The sequence below is a fragment of the Colletotrichum phormii genome (assembly GCF_030913505.1).
Source record: "Colletotrichum phormii strain CBS 102054 chromosome Unknown BDP81scaffold_7, whole genome shotgun sequence".
In the NCBI taxonomy this organism is placed as follows: Eukaryota; Fungi; Ascomycota; class Sordariomycetes; order Glomerellales; family Glomerellaceae; genus Colletotrichum; species Colletotrichum phormii.
Genome location: NW_026851449.1, coordinates 1478981 through 1493623, shown reverse-complemented (window position 1 = coordinate 1493623; position 14643 = coordinate 1478981). Strand labels below are relative to the sequence as shown.

At 52.3% G+C, this 14643-nt stretch overlaps 5 protein-coding genes across 5 annotated transcripts; 1 reads left to right on the top strand and 4 right to left on the bottom strand.

Annotated features, from left to right (window-relative positions):
- Positions 1–2297: 2297 nt before the first annotated feature.
- Positions 2298–3548, bottom strand: BDP81DRAFT_460032 (uncharacterized protein; the record flags this gene model as incomplete). Its single annotated transcript, XM_060593608.1, has 2 exons — positions 2298–2317; positions 2504–3548. The coding sequence occupies 2 exons, from the start codon at positions 3546–3548 to the stop codon at positions 2298–2300; spliced, it is 1065 nt and encodes a 354-aa protein (XP_060447000.1).
- A 1666-nt stretch (positions 3549–5214) lies between these two features.
- Positions 5215–6107, bottom strand: BDP81DRAFT_448433 (glutaredoxin; the record flags this gene model as incomplete). The annotated part of the gene is made up of 2 exons (XM_060592300.1): positions 5215–5534; positions 5585–6107. The coding sequence occupies 2 exons, from the start codon at positions 6105–6107 to the stop codon at positions 5215–5217; spliced, it is 843 nt and encodes a 280-aa protein (XP_060446999.1).
- A 1808-nt stretch (positions 6108–7915) lies between these two features.
- On the bottom strand, positions 7916–8528 carry BDP81DRAFT_424874 (uncharacterized protein). Its single transcript, XM_060590167.1, has one exon. It carries the CDS (start codon positions 8468–8470, stop codon positions 7937–7939), a length of 534 nt encoding a protein of 177 aa, XP_060446998.1. The 5' UTR covers positions 8471–8528; the 3' UTR covers positions 7916–7936.
- Positions 8529–9950: 1422 nt separating this feature from the next.
- On the top strand, positions 9951–10682 carry BDP81DRAFT_392986 (uncharacterized protein; the record flags this gene model as incomplete). The annotated part of the gene is made up of 1 exon (XM_060587781.1): positions 9951–10682. The coding sequence occupies one exon, from the start codon at positions 9951–9953 to the stop codon at positions 10680–10682; it is 732 nt and encodes a 243-aa protein (XP_060446997.1).
- Positions 10683–13020: 2338 nt separating this feature from the next.
- BDP81DRAFT_392985 (family 53 glycosyl hydrolase) lies at positions 13021–14129 on the bottom strand (the record flags this gene model as incomplete). The annotated part of the gene is made up of 2 exons (XM_060587780.1): positions 13021–13120; positions 13177–14129. The coding sequence occupies 2 exons, from the start codon at positions 14127–14129 to the stop codon at positions 13021–13023; spliced, it is 1053 nt and encodes a 350-aa protein (XP_060446996.1).
- Positions 14130–14643: the final 514 nt, after the last annotated feature.

Here is a 14643-nt window from a genome sequence, read left to right as displayed (position 1 = left end):
TTTGTCGTGGAAATTCCGCGTCTCTATTTCGCTTTCGCACTAGGTCACACTTACACTGCAATTGCTGTGGATACTAAATAGACTCATAGACTCATAGTGACTACGCAACGCAGTCACTTTACGACGTCAATGTCATACCTAATTAACTTGCAGATACCTATTCGAACTCTATGGATACATACAGAAATTGAGATTTTCCCCGGCACCGCTACCGGCGAAATAAGCGTCAGATTCAAGGCCCCCCCTCCCCTGCCTACAGGCTACGCAAACCAACAGGCACCAGACAACCACAGCAACTCTAGCGTAGGAATTTCCGTCGTACGAATACCTACCCCTAGGACAATAGGACTCGTAACGTCGGGTTGTTACGATGTAAGACGGCAAGATGCAACCACCGTCGGCTGTGGATACCTACCTTTTGGTAGACGTGGTAGAGAGAGCGTCACAGACTCTCAGTCAGGACTACCTACAGTGAGAAGATCTCGCCGCTGGTGAGATTTTTTTTCCCCAGTCGTGAGCCACCCAACCGCCCGCCATTCGTTACAGAAACACACAAGACACTATTAAAAAAATATGGCGTTTAATCTGCCCTGTTTAGGAATGACTCTCCACTACGTAATACAAGTCTAGGACCCGACCCCGTTTCTACCTTGTGTTATGGCTTACCCACGATGGTAAACTTCATTTGATCTTCGGCGAGCCAGGAACAGAAACGATCAATCGGATCAGCAGTAATACGGGGGAACAATGACGTTTCCTCTGTACGCATACCGGCCGGTATGCGTACCCCGGGTCCCAATCAGCCCTAGTGCGGAATGCTGTACTACGAATGGGTAATACTGCATAAGGGACTTTCCCGATGACTCTTCACCCTTACACACCACCATACCCAAATGAGTTCGCCCGGTTCTCCCATAATGTCGCAGCCTACCTTACAGTAGGTACTCAGTACGGATACAACGTCCGCGTCAGGCAGATACTCCACCAAAACACGGCTGTGAGAAAAGTCCTGCATTCCCCAGTCATGATGGTCCTACACTGGGAATCCAAAAGTAAGCACTCCATCCTCGCCCAGTAAAGCCAGGAAGAAAAAAAAAAACCTTTAGCAAAAGATCTTTGCTCGAGACGGATGAACGACGTGTCACAAGTCCTACAAATCCCCCGTTGGCACCCCCATCAAACTCCCGTCGTCCCTCACAAAGATGAACACCCATGTAAGGTAAGTAGTCATCCAACTCGAAGCAATCGTCGTCACACACGCGGCTCTGCACATCCTCAAAATACCCTAAGAAAGAAGCTTTTCTTCCCATACGATCTCTCCGAGTCCCTCGGCAGGCTAAGCCTCCCCCCCCTTCCTACCGGCTTGGCTTCCCGAACAGAGACCCGTCTTACCCATACATGAGGCCCACTTCCTGGGCTGAAACCCGTGACTCCTCTGTTGACTGTAGTCCTACATGCTACGTAGGCGGCTGCCGTACCATCGGGGCCAGGCTACCATTATGCTTCGACGGGATGTAGCCGGCCGGGGTGGAGTGTCCTCAGGCTTCCGTGACGTCTGCCTAAGTGAAATCTGGTTCCTCCCAGATAACACAGCTTTACTGGAATTTGACGGGGTTTCAAGTGACGGGGTCTAATGAGATCCATAACAAGAGGGGGCGGCGTCAAGAGAGTATCAAAGAATCGATGTTCAACCTCGTGAGTGGTGTTTTGCGGGTCGAAATTCTGCAATATGGGCAGACTTAAAGGCCGCAGAGTAAAGGTAGCTTTGGAGGCTTTCACGGCGATCCGCTCCCAACTTCGAATAGTATCTCTTGGACACATCCTTGTCCTCTTAGGACTCTGGGACTTCTCGAGCCACAGTACCGTCAAAACGCAGTCTTGCGACTTCTCGCCTCAATAGTCAAGCTTCGAGCTCTTACTACTGTTGCTGTGAGGACGTAAAAGTCCTGGATCCCCCGTCCTCCTCTTCTCGCAGATCCAGGGATCTCGTGTTACCCAGTTCCTATCGGAACACACCTCTACATCTCTAGATACATGCCATCAGAATATGGTTGACCACCAGAAAAAGAAAACTAAACCAGGCTTTTCGTGCAGGAACAAACGTTCTCATCGTCCCCTAGAGCATCTGGAGATTTCGTCAATTACTCGGTATAACACCCCCAAATATCACAAGAGGTCGAAAGACCTGGATTCATCAAAAGGGGTCCAGTGTGATACTCGATGATGGTGGCCCAGTATATTGAAGTGTACAACGCCTTTGTGATTCACTCTTCGCCATCGAATCTCGCTCTCCTTCTTCATTTCCACAGCCTTCTTCCTGCTATACGTCAGGCATGGGCAGAGAAAGAGAAAGAGAAGACACAAGGTAGAGACAGACGAATGAGGTCCAGCAATCTTCAGAGCAAACTTCTTTAGGGTCATCATGCATTCATAAGTATCCAATGTATCCTATCCCAGGTAGCCCCTCACGAGACCTGCTCCTCGGCCCCTCCCTCCATCACACCACCATCCTGCTCAACCTCCTCCCCAGAAGGCTTCTCCCTCTCACCCTCAGCCTCAACCTCGTCCTCCCCCTCCTCCGCCGGACGCCACACATCCCCCCTCAACAACGTACACGCAGCATCCAACATATCCCGATGCTCACAACCCACCATCTCACAAAACGTAGACGCAACGCTCATCGTCAACCCAGGAAGCACACTAGGATCCCCGGCCTCCCACCTTCGCATCTCGTCAAAGGTATCGTCCAACAGCAACCTCGCGTGGTGCCGCCCGTCCTCGTCGCCCGCTACTTTACTATACAAGAAAAACACGCCGTGCCGGATCGTGTTCTCCGCCATGCAGACGCCCATCTCGATAATCTCGGGCCGGCCTAGCCCGTTGGTCGTGGGCGCCCTGTCTCTTCGGTACCCTTGACTAGCGAGGTGCGCGAGGACTACTATGCCCGCGAGCTCGTCGACGGGGAGGCCGCGGACGTGGGCGATTTGGCGGAACCGCACGTCCTGGCGGTTGGACTCGTGGACTTCCCTGAGGGCCAGGTGCCAGCCGTCGGGGGGCGGGGCGTCGTGGAGGATGATCTCTTGATGGATCAGAGACTTGACGCAGGGGTCGCGGCGGGGTATGATGTCGTCCCTGTACCGTATTGAGTGTGTCTCCAAGTCGGCGATTGTCGAGCATTGCCAGAGTGCTCTCTTTAGATTTGAGCGGATCGTGTCTGCTTTTGTCGCATCCTGGAGCCCGTACTCTTCCCAGAAGGCTAGGTATGCGCCGTGGATAATCTCCTCAATGTGCCGGTGCCGAGTCTCTAGCTCTCGGATGGTATCAAAGGTGTCTTTTGGCAGCACCTCTCGCTCGCGGGTGTCGGAGGCGAGGATGTGGTTACATGGTGCGCAGGGGTAGCGGGCGGCGTTGAGCCTTGTTACGGTGTGCTGGTAGCTGTCCAGCAGGGCCCGGTTGCTCTTGCAGGTTGCTCGGAGAGCCTGTATCTGGGCAAAGTCTGCATGCTCTGCTACAAGGAGGAGAAGGTGACCGGGTAAGAGTGAAGACATTGTATCCAAGATTTAGATGGTAGTAAGGTGTTGTAGTAGAGGTTGTACAAAACGCAGTTGGATGAACAGGGATGTTTCCCAATCAACCTCGATCGGCCTGCGATTGCCCTCTGAGATGTGTGGCTGTACGAGTAGGTAGCAGGAAGTGAGCCAGTGTCGCTCTTGGATCTTCTGACTCCGTCGCTCTTGCTGCCTCAAGCTGTACTACCAACCTCGACTGTTCTGGTGTTTAGACTTGCGCCAGAGTATGTGAATAGTAGATATGTGGGAGTAAATGCAAGAAATTGAAGTAGAAGTGACTCGATGTAATGTTCTATAAAAACCGAGTTCGTGATGCGGTGATGGTTGTAGGAGGTAGGCCAGTTGTGTAAGTATGCAGGGCTGAGTACGTCCTGAATCACCTCTGAATAAGGATGTGATGAGATGGTTGACAAGAGCAGTGATTCACAATTCACACCCAATAATCTGAAAGATTTCAATTCGAGAGTTGAGTAGTTGAGATGAACACAAAAGAGACCAAGCAACGGAAATATAGCATCGCAAGTACAAGTGAAGTGCGCACCCGGCTGTCCTTCAACGACATCGCGCGCGGCGCGATAGGCCATCCAGGTCCTCACTTGACGACACAGCTGTCGCACTCCGCCCCAGATTTTGTCCAAGTCCAAAAAAAAAAATGGTGTCAGAGATCATCAAAAAGAGCAATACAGTAGTGCGGTATTTTGATCCATGGAATGAACCCATCTTGGAAACTGGTGCAGTATGTAACCTGGTTGGTCTGGCCAAGACACATGAGGCGCATCGTGACAGTTGCGCAAGGAGGAAAGGAGGGGCACTGGTAGCCCCTCTCTCACGATTCAACCCCTGTCCCTCAGTGATGGCTTTTGACGAGAACAGTCAATCTGCACTCAAAGAAGATAATAAGGCTGGTGTCATCCCAAAGATGAAAAAAAAAAAAAAAAAAAAAAAAAAAAAAGAGTGGTCATCTTTGTTCGTTAAACGGCCTTTGCTGATAGTCAGAGGGAAGGGACCCCAATCAAACTCAAAGCGAGTCGCGCTTCTGATTCCTGTGAGGGTTTCGACTTCGCCCCGTACAGACTAGATATGATGATGCCGACCTCAAACAATATTGGCGGGGTAATGGGCCAAAGAGATCTGTTCGCAATCTTGACATAGGTGCGTGGCCACATGACAATTATTCCTACAGAAGGAGCAACATGATAACGGCCTGTTGCCGAATGGATCATAGTCCAGAAGCACACGATACTAGGGCACTAGCTGACAGCGAGCCACTTGCGTGTATATACACAACCACACATTGAGGTGATGCCAGGTTGCCGGCGTCGCCGCACCATCTTCAACCACACTACTCATACACGTCCCTCATCATTACGGGGCTTGCGCAGATGCCTGCAGTGCACTTCGTCCAACATCCAGGCGTAGGCAAAAGCCCATATCGCCGCCCTGAGTCCTCGCCGCAGAGGGCGCACGAGTTCAACCGATCCCCAACGCCAAAATATGCAATGTCCGTCCACCACCACTGGGGTACCCACCACCAGTTCGAATTCCCGTCGTCCCCTAGGTAGTGCCCGCTTCGCCTACGCGACGATGATGCCGTATGGTGGAAGTCGAGCAAATGTAGAAATGAAATGCGAACGGCTCAAGAGGACTAGTTGTTCTTCTGGCTGTTGGCAGACCGTTCCTTCATCTCCACCTTCTTCTGCCCAAGATCAACGATCCTGGGTACCAGCTTCTTCTGGTCGTCAAGCTCGATGATATCGTCGCCTCCACCTATGCTCACGCTATTTACCAAGATGTTGGGGACAGTCTTTCGACCAGTCTTCTCGCCGAGGAATGCCTGCAGCTGAGGGCCAAGAGGGTGTTTATCCAGTTCGACGACGTATGGTGTAGGTTCGATCGAGTACTTTTCGAGCAACAATGCCTTGGCCTTCTTCGAGTAAGGGCAGTAAGACTTGGAAAAGATGATGACTTGGCTGGGTTAGCTGGCATTCGTTGCGGGAGTCTTGACGTCAACATACCTGGCGACTTCTTCAAGATGGTGTTCAGCTCAACCTCAACAGCATGCTCCTCGTCGCTCTCGTCATTCTTCTCCTCTTCGTCACCTTCGGTAACTTCTTTGCCCTTGGCCGTCTTTTCCTTCTTCTTCTGTCCAGCAGCAGAGTTGCCCTTTCCGACGACGTCGCTGGGCGCATCAGGCTTCAGAGGTGATTTCTTGTTGGCAAGTTCCTTGGCCTTGTCTTCGGCAGCCTTTAGGCGTCCTTGCATATCCTTGGCAAGCTTCTCGTCGTCGGCGTCAACGTCGCCATCGGCATCTTTGTCAACAGGCACGTGGCCAGCTGCCTTGGGCTTATTCCCTTCTAGTACCGCCTGAACCGGCGGTTGTTTGTGTTTCAACCCATTGACCGTCTTGTGGTAGAAATCTTGAATGGTCCGCTCGTCCTTGACCTCGTTCGCTCGCAAGGAAGATGTGTAGAAAAGGACGAAAACGACACCAATCAGCACACCCACAAGAAGGGTGCGCAACTGCCGTTGCGAAGGCATCTCGAGGATTTGGTGTCGCGAAACGGCCGACAAATTGCAAGGGTATGTAGATGCGACGTGGAAACGGAATCGGAAAAATCGGTATTGAGGTGGCCCTCAGGAAACGTCGCAAACACTTGAATGCCGAGCGGCAGGATGGTACAACAGGCGTTGCGTCCCTTGTTAGGCTTTGTCGGGAAATGCCACGCTGGCAAGGAGTCGACAGTGGACGGGATCAAAATCGAGGAATGGCTGTCGATATGATGCTCCCTTTTGTGTAACGAAGCAGAAGCCCAAGCGTACCGGAGCTTCCCCAGTAATTGGGCGCTTTGAACAGGACGTTTCGAAGCCGGGGATACGACAGGTTAATGGACTAGAGTAAGTTCCCCAGTGCCGGCGCAAGGGCTGTAAAGGCTCGTTGGTTATCGCAAGTAAAGGCCTAGTGTTTGTAGATTGTCTGGTGTCGGAAAAGGGGTGCGTGGTTGTAGGCGTCGCGCGCTGCTATCGTGAAGTCGAGAAGTGTCAAAAGGGGATGAAGGAGATGGTAGGTGAGCTAGGTCGAAGTGGGATCGACAATTCGGCTCCCGTGACTAACGACTGGGTGCTGTCAAGGGAAGGCAAGTGAGCTGGCAGGCTGGGCAGGCGAGGCAGGTAGAATATACGCGATGTGCAACGGTGTCAAGCGAGTAGGAGCCAGGTCGACACTACCTCGGAAATGGGCTGGCTGCTTTGCTGGCTTCCTGGGGAAGCTGCATCTACCCACTGGGCCGATCCCCGAAGCCAAACCGCGACGGAAAATATCCGGGCCACATTGAGCGCGCCAAGATTAAAGTACCTCGAACCCCCCCCGTATCTGCACATCACCCATCGCCATCTGTGGTTACCTCAGCTTCGGTGGAGCTCCGGCTTTATTCACCAATCAGTGGGACCGGGAAAGACTGTGTGCACCGATTATGTAAACTGTCAATTACATAGCAAGACCGCAGCCAGGAAACAGTGTTCCTCAATTGCCAACACGGCTCGGGTGATCGTCACCCTGATAGATCGCGGGCCCGTTCTCCGTGCGCAGAGGAAACATGACGGGACGGCTTGACTCGATTCGAAACAAAACACATGTCGTCTTTTCGCCGCCTGAGCCTTACAAATCACCGTGACAAGCTGCCAGTTGTCAATCTGCACAATCATCCTGCGACCGCCTGCCTCAAGACGACATGGCTGTCAAAGTGCCAAGCAATCCGAAGTTGATCAGCACGCCGTCATAACGAAAGGGAGGATATCTCGAACCGCCAACGTTTCTTTAGCCGCTTCAGACTGAGAACCGCTGGCGAGACGACTATTGTCTCCAAGAGAAATCCGCAAGCCTGCTGTTACTCGGTGCTAACAGGGATGCGGGAGCGCTGCTGACACAGTTTCGACAACAGACTGCCAGCTTTCCCTGCACAAAATGGAGAACTTCATCCCCATACCTGACGCAATCACCGACAATCGCATTTCAGTGTCCAATTCTTTTCGAACAAGTAGAACAGGTTTTTCGCGTCGTTGACGATCAACATCAAGCAAGGCACTCGAAGATCAAGACAAGCGTCTAGGCGAATAAAAACAAAAAGTGGTATATTCTGCATTCTAAAAATATCGCCAGCCCTATCCTATCTATCGTCGAGCTATCGTCGCGCGTCCCGCCGATCCCGCGGCGGGTTTGGTTCTTCATCTCATCATTTCCGCACACCAACTACCAGGTAGCTTAGTCAACAGCCGCCAGGACCATGACTGTCAAAGTCCGACTCAAAGCCAAATCTAGATAGAAGCATTCGAAATCAGATTCTCTCTCTCTCTCTCTCTCTCTCTCTCTCTCAAATCTCACGCTGAAATCTGTTATGCTTGACAACAGCGTGAGCACGCAGCAATCGCATCGCAGAGTCAGCGTGCCGGCTGTCAATCACATCCGCCACCGACCTCACGCGGCTTTGCCCTCGACCCATTGCCGCCAGCTTGGCCCGGTCGGGTAACGTTTGCTTGCGGACTGAATTCGTCCTCACCACCCGTAGTTGTGAGTCGTCGGAGTCTGAGTCGACATGGTCTGATGCACCATCGTGCTTTGCTGGAGGAGAAGGAGGCGTCACTGTCGATTCAACGTACGGCGACGGTGCTGATGGCTTGTCCGTGTCAATGAGGTTTTGAAATAGTGGCACGATGTCTCTGAAAGTCTTCATTGCTTCTGGCTCGGGCTCGACTTTCTTGTTTAACTTTGCGTGTTGATGGCTCAAGTGAGCGTGTGTTGCGGCGCGTTCTCTGTGGCGCTGGAGGTGAGAGTGGAGCGACGATGGTGCGGCCTGTGCTTGCGAAGAGAAAAGCAGCAGAATTCCAAAGATGGCAATGGGCTGCATTATTGTTGGCGGGTTCGAGTGGCGCTTTTTTTTTTTTTTTTTTTTAAATTTTTTTTTTATGGCTCGATCTCGAGGTGGCTGGCTGGCTTCGGAACTGGGCTTGAGAGAATTCCAGAGCTGAGGTTGGTAAAATATCGTTCCCTTTGCTGTGTTTTGTAACTTTTGGTTGTCTTGAGAGGCCTAGAACGGAACTGGAGGGCGCCGACGGTTTATATTTCAAGACTCAACGGTTTTCACCATCATACAAATGACGCAGAGAGAAAGAAAGAAAAAAACACCACAAACGCCATCTAACGGTGTCTAAAGTTGGAACAATCACGCCGGCGTCAAACGATGAAAAAACCCGCCTTCGATCGGAATGCGGCCCTCCTCCGCCTCGGCGTGCCCTCCCACCTAGGTCAAAACGATTCAGACCCTGTGATGCTTCAAGCAACCGTGTAAGCCGAGCCCTGGGCGCGCGAAAGCCCCCTTCCAGGGTCTCTGTCTGAGTCAACCCACCCAACCGCTTCCCTCACAACAACCACATCTGTCATTAATGACCTCTTCAAAATGCCTGGAACCCCCGAAGCCAAGAGAATCGTACAACACCAGTGCCTCATTCAGTCTTAGGGATTGCCATACCGACTTTTCCATAGGATGCAGAGACTTCGATCGTCAGGCTATGCCCAAATTTTGTGTACGAGTCTGGTTCAAGGGTTACCCGCGGCAGAGGATTGTCATGTCCATCAAACGACACATCATATCTAGCTATATCATGGGCAAATTTACAAACTTGTTCAAGTTTATCATGGAGAAAGCAAAAGATCTTCCGCTTGTCGGCTTATTTCGCTTCCAGGTTCACTTGTGTTGGTTTTTGTCTGCCTCAGGGTGGGGAAAAGGCACAGCAAGAAAGAGGGGAAAAGTGTCATCTGCAGCGATTAGATAAGAAACTTGCCTATTCAGGCCATCACCTCAACTCTGACTGGGCACGCTCGAATTCCCTCACCTCCTCGCCTATCAACAATGCCTTTGCACTCCTTCTCCTTCTTCCTCGCGCCCTTTCGTTTCACTTCTCCCCTCTCTTTCTCTTCCTCTAATCCATTGTTTCTTCCTTTTTCATAGGAAGTTTTCACTTTTTTTCTGACTCTGTTTGCTCAAACTCAGGGTCTTTCCGAGACATTTTCTCTCCTTCAGGCCGAAGTAAGGTTCCCCCAGCCCCCCGCAGACATCTCACTTACACACTTTTGCCAATCCAGACCTGCCCCCTTCCCACCCCTCTCTACACCGAACAGAACCCTCACCACCCTCTGGAATTCTGAACAAAGGCACACCACCGAGTCCCATCAACCGTCAGCAATCTTACCAGGTCTGGACCCTTTATCATTGATCACCCGGGACGCAAAATACCCGGTCTCTCCACCTACGCGCAACCGAAACGGGCCACAACCGTCGAAAAGCCGAACAAAAAACGAGTCAACAAGAACAACCAACAAACACCACAATGTCTCACTCCACCGGCGAAGACCCTTCCATTTTCCCCCTCACCGGCGGCTGCGCCTGCGGCAACATCCGGTACTCCCTCAATGCCCCGCCCATGGTCGTCCACTGCTGCCACTGCACCTCCTGCCAGCGTGAGACCGGCACCGCCTTCGCCCTCAACGCCGTCGTCGAGGGAGACGGGGTGACCCTCCTACCGAGCAAGCCTTCGTCCGCCTCACCGCCGCTGCAGCCGCTGGCGTCTTTCCCGGCGTCTACCTTTGATAGTTGGACTCCCAGGCGGCAGCAGCAGCAGTCCAGACCCGGCGACGCTGTCCACGAGACGAGCGAGAACAAGAGCAAGGGAAACGACGATAACGGAAACCACCGCGTCGAGGCAGACATCCCTTCCCCCGTGATCCTCCCCGTCCCCGCCGACTCGGGCGCCCCTCAGCACATTGCTCGCTGTCCCCTCTGTCTTACGCCCGTCTGGAGCAACTACGACGGCACAGGTCCCCTGATGAAGTTCCTCCGCGTCGGCACCCTCGACGCGCCAGCTCTACTAGGCGGTCCGGACGTTTACATTTTTATGCGCAGCAAGCTGCCGTTCGTCGAGGTCGCTGACGATGGTAAGCCTCGCTTTGATGAATTTTATCCTACCAAGGAGGGTGTTTGGAACTCTCAGGGCCTTGCGCGTCGGGAGAAGCTGCTTGTTCGGATCAGAGAGTGGAGGAAGGAGAATGGACTGGCTGGATGAGAATAGGCGGTCAAAATGGAGCGATAAACTCTGAAATAGCATGTTTATTGCTTGAGTAATGCTGGAATTCTACTCTTGTCTTTAAGATTCATCCCTGACTTTTCTTTCTTGCTGTATGTTTCCTTCTTCCTGTAATCCAGACCTTCAACTAGCGAGGACTGCCCGGCCCGACGGATCTCGGGGTCAACGCTAGACCAGCTCGAGATGCCAAACCAGGTTTCTTGCTACCTATTCAGGGTAGGCCTCAGCGTTGGCTGCTACGTGGAGGAAAGGATCGGCGATTTAACGTTGACACAAAGGCAGTTGAATCTAGGGAGGCAACGTCCCATAACAGCTTTAGGACTGACCAGTTCTCTGGGTCGTCTAGACTCTTCTGACTAGCTTTCGCGGTCCAGGCCTGGGATTGTCTTAGGTTACTGCCAAGGCCGAAGCAAAGATCCAGGCCCAGGCCCAGGCCCCCTTCAAGGGTTCAAATTCTACAGCATGAGTATCAGATGACTTTAATCCCTTGAACATGTAGCTACTATTGCTATTTTGCCCTGGTTCTTGTTGAAACGTTTGGGGTGACTTGCGCAACTCCTTTGGCGAGGAGTAATAGGTCCGGAGGATCGGTGATCGAGCTTGCTTCCTCTCGGGGGAAGCCGTCAATGGGAAGTTCCGGGCAGTATAGGGGAACATCTGGAAGTTTGTCGGGTTGCTAAAATGGAAACGGGAGGACTCGTGGTCGAGAGATCCAGGCGAGAGGTCAATGAGGAATTATCTCATAAGCTAGTACGAGCCAGGGTTCCGCTTAGATTCCCGAACCTGTCATCAACTTCACGCCATAGTCCGGCTTCTACTATATGCCCAAGCTCGCTCTACCATGAATTGTTCTTAGCCGAGTAGTTGCTCATTTTGGAATGGGCGGAAGTGGTATGTGCCGATCTGCCCGGAATCAATGGTAATCATCACACACGTAGCTATTTAGATATCTCCCTTCATTTAGGATACAGAGGTCGTAAGCTTCGTACAATATTGCGAATAAATGGATGATGGGAGCCTCTTCGTTTCGTCTAAAGACATACTCGGCCAACGAACCCGCACATCTCACATTCTAAAAGAGGCATATGACTTCTCTGTGAGGTCTCGTTCTAGAAAAGACGGTTTGCGGCCCAGGCCATCAGAGGAGAGCGATATCAACCATGTTTCTATCCTTACTACCTTACCCTTAAGGGACTTAGTTAGTATTGGATCAAAATAGCAGGGCAGGTGGTGCTAACCGTACCTTCCCGTCCTTGTAATGAAAGCTTGTCTGCCTGAGGTAGTCCGCCATCTACCAAAATTTCATCCGATAACCTCTCAGCCACCCACACGTGAACCTGAATACACACTGGAGGATAATTACATATAGGTCCCATCAATTCCATTCTCGTCACCAGCACAGCAGGCGCCCTCTAGGTCGGGGGTCAGGTCAAATTGTGGCGTGGTGGTGGAATGGTTAATGGTCAACAATCAATTATTCGCCAACCAGTCTACTCGACGACAGGCTCCGAGTTCGATTCCCAGCATGAGCACCAAGAGACGTAGCCCCCATTTCAGCACCGGGAAGCGGGGTTGGGGGGTTGGGGGTGGGGAACTCTTTTGCTGTTTCGGTCAATGTTATTATCTTTTTGACTTGGTTGCTGAACATAAGCCTTCTAGAGGTTCATTGCCTTTGTGCGAACTTTAATTAAACCGATATTAAGGAAGCTAAAGAAGTGTAAATCATTAAGAATTGGTTTACACGAGCGAGATGCACAGGATCATCCAGACAAGCCTGGTCTACTGCTGACGATGCAGTAGCTATCAACAATGTTCCGAGACAGGAACACATGGGCGATACTCGCTTTTCGGCATGTGTTCACTTTCAACGATGATGCCATGCTTCATTCATATGAACAGACAAGGCCTCAAAATGATCATCTATGGTACCCAGACACCCCTTATTATACGATGGAGGTGACCAAGCCAAGCGTTATGTGACACAATTCTGCTAGACTTCAGTACAAGTCATAGCTGACCTTTAGATAACTGCTCCCAAGAGGTTGCGCATAGATGCAGGATAATTGAGATGTGGTCGACCATCATGAATGAGTTGATAAAGATTGATTATATACCGCCAGGGCTCGTGCTTCATCTGGCTCAACTATGTACGAACAACGCTAAATATATGTACGTGCTGAAGTAAAAGATATTTACGCAGCCTCCATGCCGGAGAGAATGTTCTCCGACATTTATGGAAACGAGCTGATATCAATATGGACAGTCCTCCATCATCCTACTCCTGAACATCCCGTCATCAATGTGGAAAGACGCCCTCTTAGATACTCTTGAAGGTATCCAAGCTAGACAGGGCGGTACCGGGGTACGCGAACAGGGTGTTGGAGGGGCAGCTAGAGCCGAGGGCCTGGTTGTTCATCCTGTAGTCCGTTAGTAGATGCTATGACAAGTAAAGATGACTTGAGGAAAATCTCACCATGCGGGCTCCCAGTAGTAGAGACCCTTTCCGTTGCTGACACCGGCAACGACCTCGGCAACCTTCTTCAGGAAGGTTGTCTGGCCGGCAGCGGAGAAGGGGATGCTCTTGAGATCGCTCGGGAAGGCGTAGGCGGGGCTGGGGCAGCTCGTGGGCCAGTTGGTCTCGGCGACGACAATCTCCTTACCCCATTTGGAGGCCAAGTTGGACAAGCTCGACTTGAGCGCCGCCAGGGTGGCGCCGGATCCGTAAAAGGGGTAGTAGGAGACGCCCATCATGTCAAAGTCGGTCGTCTTGAGCACGTTCTTGGCAAAGAGGCTGGTGTACCAGTTGGCCTGGACGTTCGAGTCCCAGCCGTTGTCGAGGTGGATCATGATCTTGGGCTTGGGGCTCAGGGTCGAGTCCTTGATGCCGTAGGCGGCCGAGTTGAGGAGCTTGGCGACGTTGTACCAGTTGGACGTCTTGCCCGTGTTGAAGAGCAACCCGGCGCGGATCTCGTTTCCGATGGAGATGATGGCGGGGGGCACGCCGGCCTTTTGGAAGGCATTGCTGACGTCCAGGGTGTAGTTGTAGAGCCTCCAGCTGAGGTTCTCGATATCCGAGGGCCATCCTGACGGGATGGCCTGCTTGGTCGGGTCGGCCCAGGTGTCGCTGAAGTGCAGGGTGAGGTAGACGGAGAGGCCGGCCGCCTTTGCGCGCTTGGCGAGGGCGAGGTTGTAGTCGAGGTTGTAGTCGCCGTTGGACGGGTTCACCCAGACGCGCTGGCGGACCGAGTTGACGCCGGCGTTCTTGAAGATGGTCTCGAGAGCTTGGGAGGTGCCGGCGCTGCTCTTGTACTTGATGCCGGCCTTCTCCTCGATGGTCGTCGAGGACCAGTCGACGCCCTTGTAGGTCAGGGCGGCGTTGGCCGTGGAGAGGGCGAGGAGGAAGACGGAGGCGAGGGAGGCGAGCATCTTGGCCGACGACGATCGATCGACGATGACGATAGGCTATTATCGGGACTCTCTGATCAAAGAGAATGGAACGATAGGGGGGGGGGGGGGGAAGGTCCCTCGAAGAGTAAAGAAGAAAACTGGCGAAGAACGAGTTAAGCTCTTCTCCTCTCCTTCGTGAAATTCCTGCTCGCGGGCTTGGTATATACCCTCCTCCACCTCTCTTCCTACTTCGTACCCCCTTTCCGCAGCATCAACTAGACAGACCCGTCCCGTCCCTTCGTCTAATTGACGGGATCCTACGAAACCCATCTCTTGGAGCTCCCCGCTTCAATAGTCACCGGAAGCAAATACTCACCAGCAATCAGCAGACGACACCAGACGGATTGTAACCCTGGTATATCTTCCCCCGGTCACAACACCCGTCAGACTAACAAGACAAGAGGAGCCGACAGGCATGCGTCTGCTTCATCCATATTGCCCAGTCCATCCTCTGTACTACTGTCGTAACCAGTACAGGGCTACGGCAGAGAGA